The sequence below is a fragment of the Phalaenopsis equestris genome, unplaced genomic scaffold (assembly GCF_001263595.1).
Source record: "Phalaenopsis equestris unplaced genomic scaffold, ASM126359v1 Scaffold000258, whole genome shotgun sequence".
NCBI lineage: Eukaryota > Viridiplantae > Streptophyta > Magnoliopsida > Asparagales > Orchidaceae > Phalaenopsis > Phalaenopsis equestris.
The window spans coordinates 968,377-979,779 of NW_018164700.1; the positions used below are offsets into that span (position 1 = coordinate 968,377).

The 11,403-nt window shown below is 33.0% G+C and overlaps 1 protein-coding gene across 4 annotated transcripts in view; it reads right to left on the minus strand.

The window, feature by feature from the left end:
- LOC110024551 (HVA22-like protein k) overlaps positions 1 to 10,016 on the minus strand; it is a 21,186-nt gene extending 11,170 nt beyond the window's left edge. For all 4 annotated transcript variants that reach the window (XM_020724589.1, XM_020724587.1, XM_020724586.1 and 1 more), the window contains exons 1-5: positions 9,897 to 10,016; positions 9,745 to 9,796; positions 8,949 to 9,007; positions 8,359 to 8,456; positions 7,012 to 7,063 (exon numbers count right to left, since the gene is read on the minus strand). In XM_020724589.1, the coding sequence (XP_020580248.1) occupies positions 7,012 to 7,063; positions 8,359 to 8,456; positions 8,949 to 9,007; positions 9,745 to 9,777 (242 nt within the window). In that variant the 5' untranslated portion in view covers positions 9,778 to 9,796; positions 9,897 to 10,016. The remainder of the gene's footprint in view (positions 1 to 7,011; positions 7,064 to 8,358; positions 8,457 to 8,948; positions 9,008 to 9,744; positions 9,797 to 9,896) is intronic.
- Between the last annotated feature and the right edge of the window lie 1,387 nt (positions 10,017 to 11,403).

Sequence of the window (11,403 nt, forward strand, 5' to 3'; positions counted from 1 at the left end):
AAAATATGAGGTCAGTTTGATTTCATATTTTTCTAAAATTATATATATATATATATACATAAATTAAAAAGTCCTTCCGAAGCGGGCGACGGGATTTCGATTCCGGCTGCCGACAGCTTCTTACGGACGACCCCCCAAACAATCTCCTTTCTTACTTTTTAGTGCCGACAGTCAAACATCACTTATTAGTAGGCATCAGATGAAAGCTAATAAGGAATGTTCGGCCATTGTGAAAGATCATCTTGGTGTTTCTTCTAATAAAAGAGAATATATTGAGAGGCATGTAAGGCGGGCAACATACATCGATGGCGAGCACACATCAACATCATTCATTGATAAAAATCTATCAACAGATGATGGGAATATTGAATATCAGGCGATAATATGCTATCAGTTTGGATGTCGATTAATGAAGAACACACAATAGTGAGTAAAGCACTAAAATTCTCTATAAATACTAGATTTTGTACTAAATTTGTAGAAACATAGCATTTTTTATATATTTCTAGAAGTGATTACTTTTACAAGAATCAAAGGCATTCAATCAAATGATCCTAACAAGTTCAATTGGATGTTTTATATTTTTAAGATATTTCAATGCCCTAATGAAGACATAATTTAGCAAAATCTAAAACTTAGCAGATTTATCTTGTTGAGCACACATTTTGACTAATAAACATGCAAAATTTATAGAATATTTGGCCACTCAAATGCCAACAACAATAACAAGCCTTTATCCCACTAAGTTTGGTCGGCTACATCAATCATTTTTCTCTATTGTGTCCTATTAAGTGTCATATTTTCATTTAATTTAATAGATTAAAATCATTTTTTTATACAATATACCAAAGTCTTTTTAGGTATACCTCTGTCTTTCTTAATATAAGTTGAATCTAAAACATCTATTTATTCTCCTAACAGGATCATTAGATGGGCAGCGCTTAATGTGACCAAGCCATCTAAGACAACTCTCTCAAATCTTGCCCACCACTAGAGCTACACCAACCCTATCACGGATATATTCACTTCGTGTTTTTTCACTAACTGTCAGGCCACTCATCAGCCTAAGCATTCTCATCTCAGCAACAGTTAACTTTGTTTTATGCTTCTCTTTTAAAAGCCAACATTTTGCGCCATAGAGCATTGCTGGTTTCACCACCATCTTATAATATTTTTCTTTCAGTCTAAGCGATACTTTTCTCTAACACAATAGGTTTGATGCATTCCTCCACTTTAACCAATCAACTTAAATTCTACTAATAACATCACCATCTATATCACCATCACTTGGAACAATAAACCCGAGATATCTAAATCAATCACACATTTTAATGGTTCGATCACCAGTAGTTACATCCCATGTATTTAGTTTTATATCTATTAGAACAAAAGCATTTAGACTCCAATGTAAACCTCCATAATTTAAGTTTTTCCTGAACTCTTTCTCTAGTCACATCCACAAGAAGAATATCATTAGCCAAAAGCCTACACCAAGATACATCCTCCTGTAAATATCTAGTAAGAGTAACCATAAATAAAGCAAAAAAAAAATATGGGGTTAAAGTTGATCTCTCATATAATCCAACTAAAATAGGAAAATACTTGGTCAATCCTCCTTTTATTCGAACACAAGTAACAACTCTAATATACATATCTTTAATGACTTGAATATAAGTCAACATCATGATTTATGACAAATTTTACGTTGTCTGTCAATACCTAACGCAATCCTCCACTTTTTGTATTCGGGACTTGGGACCCAGCAATGCTCCACTTTTTGCAACATTCAAATGCCAGGTAGAAATTTTTAATTAGGCTTTTGCATGTTTAATTTAGGCATATTTGAACTCAGATTCAAGCATTCTTAGTAACATAGGACTCATCTCATTGATTCCACACAGCCTTGATTATAATGTCAAAAAATAAAATCCATCTGCTATTGAAGTCATTTCTTAACATGCATGGCTCATAATTTTGGTTGCTTTAAAATTTTAAAATTGCAACAATTTTTTTGGTTGATTAGAAGAATATTTTGGAGGCATATTAATTATTATCATCATTATTAGCCCTATTGAATATAGGAAACTTTTGTTGTACTTTAATTATAAATAATAATGGAATGTATCAACAAATAAGATAAATAGACAAGCAATATAGTAGAAAACATCTTAATCATACGAATAAAATCATACACATAAATATATCCATGGTTAATTAGTTGATTAAAACTTTCTTATAATTTCAATCTCCCACCTTCCAATAGTCATCCTCAAGTTTAATCATATGTATCAATTAGCGCTAAATTACTGCAATAGTTCCAAAAAATGAAGCAAATAGAAAATATATCCTAATTGTTTGAAATTGGGAAAGCAAGGTGTAACAACCTAATTTGGGATTTGATTCTAGAATAAAATATAATTTGTTCTTTCATGAAACACACAACTTTACTAATGTAGATAACAATACAATTATCACATATTAAGATTATAGATTTGAATTTTGGAAAACCAATTTCACCAAAGATAATCTTAAACCATCACATTTCACATGTATAGTGTATCACTACTCAATATTTTACCCTCAGGACATGATCTTGCCACCATAATTTATTTTGTTCATACATGTGACAAAGTTGCCTCGCATAAGGATATACTATTCAGATGTGGACTTCCTATCACTATAAAACCCAACATGGTCAGTTACAAAAAAAGTTTCTACATTAAGCAATTCATGCTTGTATATGAATGCCTTTTTTTAGTGAATTCTTGATGTATTCGACAATATGAGAAAAATTTCTCTTATGTTCATGTTTAGAAGTTGCATGTGTTGAATTACTATCCAACAAGAAATAATATATCTAATCTAGCGATAGAAAAGTGGATCAATTTTTTGACCAATCATCAAAGTAACATCTTCAAACATTTCATTATATGTAATTTTTTAAGTGTTGATAGAAGTTGTTTACTTATTTTTTGGCAAAGTCTGTCTACATCCCTACTTCAATCTGAGTAATTAGCCTAGCCTAATAGACCCTAAGGCACTTAACGCCTTTAGCCTAGTAGAAACTATCTTTATCATTAACCTGCCTAAGGCATTTCCTCAATGGAGCCCAAATATATGATTCTAGGGATCTAAGCTATCATAGTGATATATTACCGTTAAGATATCCTAATTATTTGCTTATTTGAACTTAATTTTCTATCCAACTTAGACCCCTTGACTAAGTAAAAGTTCTAGCTAGCTAATAATCCAAGTACCTTAACCTGATCAACCTTAGCTTATAGCTCTAGCTTAGTGTGGACCTGACACCTTTAGCCTAGTAGAACTATCTTCATCCTTGACTGGCCATAGGCATTTCCTCAATGGAGCCTGAATATATGATTCTAGGACTATAAGCTGTCCTAGAGATGTATTGACCCTAAGATGTCCTAATTATTTGCTTATTTTGACTTAAGTTTTTGTCAAACATAGGCCCCTTAACTGAGCCAATCATTATAGCTAGCTTATAATCCAAGTATACCTTAAACTGATCAACCTTAGCTTATAGATTTGGCTTAGCATGGACTATGAATAGCCCTAATAAGTTCTAGAAACCAACTAGATACCAAATTGCCCAATTGGGTGCCAAAGAACATCTAGAATCCCAAAAAACCTTATCGACCCCTTAAAGCCTCATAGGTTTGAGCTTACTTTGTGGATTGAATTCATGCTCGAGAAAGACCAAAGCCTAATGTAGCCTAGTTTCATTTAAACCCAATTGACCCACTTGAGTCAAATAACCTAATTAGACCTAACATCAACAATTGAACCCCTAGGTTAACTTGAATAGACTAATAGAGTCCTACCAGTTTGAACATAGCTGAGGATGAGAATAAAGCAAATCTAAAGTGAATCAAAACACCTATGCTCAATCTCATCAAATTAATCCTAGGATTCCTCAATTGAGTCATTAGTTGGGTTCACAAGTTCCCTCTAAATGACTGACCCAAATTTGGGCCTAATTGCCCAAGTGTAAGCTCAACCAAAGCTATCTTGACCTCTCATTTGAAATAAAACTTAGAGCACTACACACCAATGTGCAATTGGTCCATCTTATCACAAGCATTAGCATTCCATGCTTACATAATAGGATTCCCAATAACCTAAGAAGCAGCCTTTTCCAGCTTAGGCAAGATATGGAATACCCTCCAATGGCTACTCTCCATCCACGAGGTGGAGTAGAATTCTGATGCCTCAACCCACTTGGTTAGCTTCAATTAGCTTCTTTATAATTGTTGCTCCTCGAGATTTGGTAGAATTACACTTCAACCAACCCAAAATTGTAGTGAAGAAATTTAAGTGTTATGCATGGACTCCCTCCAGAGCACAATTTAGTTTGCCTGGATATTTCCCGGAATTTTTTTACTCTTTGAGCTTTATCCAAGCTTCCTAGCCCTCCAACTCCTTCCTTGACCAACTCCAACAAAACCATTTCAGTAGATTCATTGGTGCAAACTAGACCATCCCGACTTCATCACACTGAGATCAAGCTCCTCAAAGCATTCAACAATTAGGCATGGCTCTCGCTAAGTACATTTCACGAAACCCTGGTGCTTGTTATTCTCCAATTTAGTGCTTTCTGCACTCACACACCTGCTAGCTTGCTCTTGTAGCTATCTTATGTTGTAAAGCTCCCTGAAAGTATTTTTTGAGTCGAATCACTCGAATTGATTCTAAAAAAAGGGAGAAATCCTCTGTAGGAGTTCTCTTCGTAAGAGCACTAAAGTTTGGGGTTGGAGGTTAGGGAAGAAATCTCAGCCTTCTGTTCCTTATGTAATAAAAATATTCTAATAATAATATTTTTTTTGTCAGGTTAAGAATTATTAGATATTTTTTATTGGGATACCTCAGATTTTGATAATCTTTGAAGTGCGACTATCATCAAAATTGAATGCATCATAATTAGAGGACTTTTAATACAAAGACTATAACTTGATATCATGTAAGAAAGTTGAATAACCATATTTTGATAAATTTACCATGCTTTTATTTTCTGCTTCCATATTCCACTTTCACGTGAGTTTCATCCTCGTTTCTAAACATAATCAACCAAATATGTCTTCTTTTCACATGCATATATGGTTCGCTAACTCATGGATGTAATGGAATCTAGTTTTTTTTTTTTTTTTTCTCTCTTTCTTTTGTCATAATTGCACTTACATGTTGGTGATGATAATGATAATGATGATGATGAGTAGTTGCACTTACATGCAAATGTTCATTTTCATTACTGGATAGGCAAGATGAACTCGATTGCAGATTTTAGTCTATCCCTAAGCATTACTCTCAGGTTCCATAGCACTCGAAAGTGAGCTTCATCCCATTTTTCCCAAACGCTAACAGTAAATTGGCCCCGCAGAAAAAGGGTAATTCAATAGTTAAAAACCTCGCCATATAGAATTTTTGGAAAAATCTACCCTATCTCTAGCCCGTCCATGCACATCAATATAGTTCTATAATTATCTTTACTTATCTTTCTCTCCTTCGAATAGGGGTAAACCCAAAATCAGTCTGACAGTAAATCAAATTAGCTAGAAGCTGAAATGTTCTGGGGGTAGATGATAAAAAAAGTGAAGGAATAAATATCTAAGATATTGGTCATTTCAGAGGGTTAATAAGTGTTAAGCAAAACAAAAAAAGAAAAAAAACTATTGAGACATGAAAATATAATGGCTAACCCAGGTCATTAATAAACATAAAACATGTAAAGTTCTAAGATGCATAGTCACATATGAAATTATCAGTATGACAAAAAAGATGGCATCGAAAAATTAAAAATTTGGGAACTCCTTTATTCCATGCATAACAGAAAATATTGCAGTGAAAGAGTCAGCTGACCCCAAAAGTGTTTTGGCTGCCTAAAATCACATTAGTGTTAAAAATAACATTGTTAAAACAATTTTTGCACATGAATGCTCTTCCATGATGGTTAATTATCCATATAAATAAAAGGATAAGAGAATATATCTCCAAAGAATAAATTTAAATTTAAATATACATACATATAATATATATATATATTGGCATGAGATTGCTGCCCTTCCAATGAAACTGTTGGTTATATTTCCTATTGTACATTATAATGATGCACGGTGAAAAGTTCAACCAAGTATCAGTATTTCTAATAAACTTGTCTACCACATAATGATTCAGTAATATTTTAAGGCAGTCTCTTGAAATTTCATTGCAATGACCTTTGATCACGGAAGCATAGCATTTTATGTTGGGGGCATTTACATACATACCACACAAATCTTATGTATTTACATACGTAACACCTAAACATTCTATTTACATGCATACCACTCAAATATTGAACATCAGATCAAAAATACCAACATCAATACCTCTTAAAAGGTGAAAAACACCTTTTCATGCATAGTATTATGACACCATGTTAAAAGTGTAAATATCAAACTTTTGGTGTTAGATATGTAAATAAGAATTGTGTTATGTATGTAAATTTCCCTATATGTTAGTGGTTTACAATTTCCCATGCACCCCTGATATCAAAAATAATGCATGCGAACAACTATTTCTTTGGGTCGTTCATACTTTCACGATGGCATAACAGCACATACTGCCATGTATTTCTAATGTCCTGTGTTATTTATCAAATTATTATTATAATGGCTTACTTTTTGTGCAATTTTTTCCAATGATGAGGTCATTTGAATAATCGGAGGGACAGTAACTAACATTATTTGGCCGATTGTACGAGTGATGCTTTGAACAAATACTCGTGTTAGGACAAAAAAAGAATGGGGTAGGGGTATACAGAAGGAGTATATAAATGCTAAGACAAAAGGAGATGGTTTGGCATGAAGCCTATACATGAGCTGAGAAAAAAGAGCAAATTTTGCACATACTCAAAATTTATTCTCAAAACAAAAGAAGCATGATAATCATTATAAAAAGAATTAGAGAAACATCCATCAACCATAAGTAGCTAATTTCGAGTTATTATTTTACCAGGAAATCAGCTTATCGGAAAACACTTCGAGAAGACTGAATGTTCCATGTGCTGTAAAAAATATAACAGTATATGCTGCATGTTAGTAAATGAGGGAGAGAAAATATGCCAAAAACTATAACAAGGTAAATGGGAATCATTCCACATCTCAAATAGACAAAAATTCAAGTCATCCCATATATAAATAAGAGCTCAAAAATAGCTTCAATCAAGATGCTTGCTAGCTTTCGAGTCTATTATGTAGACAAGTGGACTATTGGAATACTAGATCATAAAAAAAAAATTATGAAATTTTCTGCCCAGCTGAAGTAGACCTTTATGAGGTTGAATTTTTCTTAAAAAGACTGATTATGGATTTCGACTATGCATCATCCTGATAACCCCAATCATCAGTGGAAATAGAACAAAAATGATCTTGTATCTCAAGCTCAAGAAGACTAAATAGAGGGAAGAGATTAAACGTGAGAACCTCTCATTTTTACTTGGAGCCTAAATACTCAGTAAGTCCCGAGTCTAGAAGCAATTATTCAAAGCAACTCATGTCGTACATATGGTCATCACTCAAGAAATTTTCATATCTAGGAACGATAGATATAAAGCAACTCTAAAAAAATTAGACAAATAATCCACTCCCAAAAGTAAATGAATAAACCATCATCATGTCAGCTGTGACAGTATTATTTCTGCAACGTTTTAATTGGTAATAGCTATATCCATTTCAGAAACTAATAGCAAATGTTTATTTCAGCTGAACATTCTCCTTCATAGCCACAAACAATACACCCTTTCTTATCCTTCATTTCTAAGACGTAATTGGAATTAGATAGATCCTTTTAGAAACTAATAGCAAAGTTTAATTCAGTCAAACCTTCTCCTACTCAGCCCCAATCATAACAATATCAACCCTTCTTATTGCTGCTACAAGTAGGAGACCGCATTGAGCTCCCAATTAAAGTTAGGGACATATACATACAAATAGCACACAATTCTTGTGTATTTACATATCTCACACCTAAACTTACATATTTACACAAAACACTCAAAATCTTTAATATCACATACAAAATAGCACAATTGCCACTTTTGAAAAGTGAAATCCACCTTTTCATGCATAGATTCAATGGATCAAACTGCCATAAACATAAATATGAAAGTATAGGTGTGACATATGTAAATACATAAGAATTGTGAGCTAGGTGTGCAAATTTACCTTAAACAGGCTGCAACTTATGGATTTCAAAAAAGCTATCAAGGTTGCACATCATGTAATCAAAAGGCTTTCGTAGTAAAAAAAAAACTGGACATGCATTTTGTCCGAGCCACAAGTGAGCAAACCAGTTACTGACCTGCCCAATAAACAAGCCACTTTTCTCGTTCTTCTTGATCATTACTTTCTATAGACTTGAAAGTAGAGTACACTGGTAAAACAGTCCCCACAGTGCAGCTAGAGAAGCAAAAAAGCAGAAAAAAAATTCCTCGCATACATCAGATTATTGAAAGTGACCTCTAAGCATCAAAACATAGGCTTCGTTTGGTATACCATAAGTGTTCTAGTTTTTGCAATCAGTATTTTATAATTGCTTCTGTATGATCCGTAATTTCAATTTTATGTTCCCATAAACTGCTTTTCTAAAGCAGTTTGTGAGAAAAGCACGAGAAAAACTGCCCAGTTTATATATATATATATATATATATATATATATATATATATATATGTATATATAAGACCTGCTTTCGCAAGTTGCCTTAACTAACGTAAGGCAAATAGAAGCATAAACCAAACGAAGCCTTAGAAACATTTCCAAAACAGTAAACCACAATAGCAAAAAGCATTCTCGATTTCTAACATCCCCATTGAGAATTACTAATAAATATCGTTTATTAGTACACAATAAGTGAAGACATTAACATAAAAAGAAGCATGAGATATGCTTACCAAGCAGTTCTAATCACAATATTCGAACAAATAGGGGTCAAAAGCAAACGCAGGCCAACCTGTAGGGCATGTAACAAGTAAAGGAAAACTGTTAAATTTCTCAAAACTATGCATATATAATTAAATTTATAGTGTTGCTACAAAGATACCAAGATCTCCAAGTTTAGTAAGAGCCCATTTTCTTTGCGAACAAAAAATAAATGTAAGAGAAACTAAGAACTTAATAAAGACATTGTAGCAAGTTAAGATTAGCAAGTAAATGACTTGAGTTCTTCATTTTCAATTTTGAACCAAGTATCATAAGCTTGGATACTTCATACATCAATATTTATCCAGAAATCCTCTCAATGCATACAGTAATTTTACAGAATTTTTTTCCCCTTCAAGGTACGACAATATTTATCTCTAAGGCTTATAATTATAAACATATTACTCATAAATTGTCTTCCAAATTGAGAAGCTATGGTGCCCATGTTCATATATCATTCATTCCTCAAATGGGCATTTGAGAATTCACCGCACCTTTACTGAATAAAATTATCCGATGACTGGAGTGAATCGGTAGCATACCCTTCTAATAAACTCGCCACCCATGTTAATTGTCAGTTAAATAGGTGCAGAAAGAAATAGGATTTTAAAAAAGAAAAACCTCGTGAGATTTATAGATTCCAACAAACATCAAGTATATAATCGAACAATAACATCATCAAAGACCAAAAATTCTGCATAGTATTTCAGCGGTCATCACCGACTCGAATCGGGTAAATAATAAATTAGGGTTTCAAAGCAAACATACATCGCCAGGAATGGACGATCCAAGAAGATCCATCGTGCCAGTTTGACGAACCCTGCAAAAGAAATTAACTTGTATCTCCAGGACGAAACGGTTCCCCCAAAATACGGCTTACACTACAAGCTTAAGACCGCCGCAAAGAAGAGAAAGAATACTTGCGGAAAAAATGGCGAATCGCTGCTGGTAGGAAGAGGAAGCCGTTGCGGTATCGAGAACGATTGCACGGAGACTGTTCGGCGACGGACGTTCGTCAGCCGCGCCACACATGAAGTGAGAGAGAGAGAAAAAAAAAAAAAAAAAAAGGTCATAATATTATTTTTCTAAGTGTTATTGATGTATTATTGTGTTATTATAATACCAGTAATATTCTCAGAATACAATAACATATGAATAATATACAATAACACTTGAATAACACGAAGTGAATATTTTATTATGTTACCTGACTAATTTTTTTTTAAGGTGTGGTGTGATTTCATTGGACTATACATGTAACTATAGGTCTGATGTAATATTATATCTTGAAAGAGGGGGAGGGTTTCCAAGCAAAATTATTCAATTTTCCTATGAGGACGCCTCAATTGCATATTTTACATACATACCATCTCTCATATGTTTCAAACCATCAACCACCTAAAATATTGAGTATAACCTTTTAATCACACATACTTTAAATATAATATTTAACTTAAATATTATGTATAACTACCTAAAATTTTCACTAAAAGCCTTCAATAATAGGTAAAGGAAAGTGGTTGTCATGAAAAATGTTTTTAAAATGTTACATTTAAAGTTTAAAAGGTTAAAATATTATATTCAATATTTTGGTTCGATGTTATGTAAAAACCCCTTAAACTTAAACCATACAAAAACTCATCTCCATTAAACCCAAAAGTGTTTTATTTGATCTCCTTATTTTGGTCATTGTGCCTGTTATTTCTTAGATGGCTCTATGAATTCGTTGTAGCTAATAGTTTTGTTGAATGAATATGATCTCTTTGTTTGTTCGCTCTCATGTTATAACAAGTTGTGTCTTATTATTTTTAGAAGTTTACATTACTCCATGTTTATGTTAATTTTTAGAAAGAAATATTCCTGCTTCTAGTATCATGATGCGTCATTAAAATTTTTTAACATTTAACATGAATCTTCAGACATCTCTTAAGAGATAAATGTTCCAGATTCAAATTCAAGATCACCCAGAACCCTGATTTCAACAAATTTTGTAGTCAAATTGACCGTCTCGAAAACAAAAACTCAATGATATCAAAATTAGTCCAATCTGAATCCAATCAAATCCAAATCAATCTACTAAAACACATTCATAAGCATTTAATAGAATGAACAAATGAACTACAATTTTGATGTATTTATAATCAAATCAAGTTTCTTAATAAATAAAATCGAATGAAACCTAAGCTCACTTAATTTTGAGGTCATTAAGGCCTTTGAATCATTAAAAAAAAAATTTTGATCATGGGGGTATGATATGAACCGTTTAATTAAGTGGTTACGTAAGTTATTCGTCAAATGACCAACTCGCCCTCCCTCATGGGCTATAAATAGACTCCCTCTCCTTACTTTGGGAGGAGTAGAATTCGAGTGTTGTTATAAACTGAAGAGCTGAATATAACTTCTAATCTTCGTAGTCGTTGACCACCA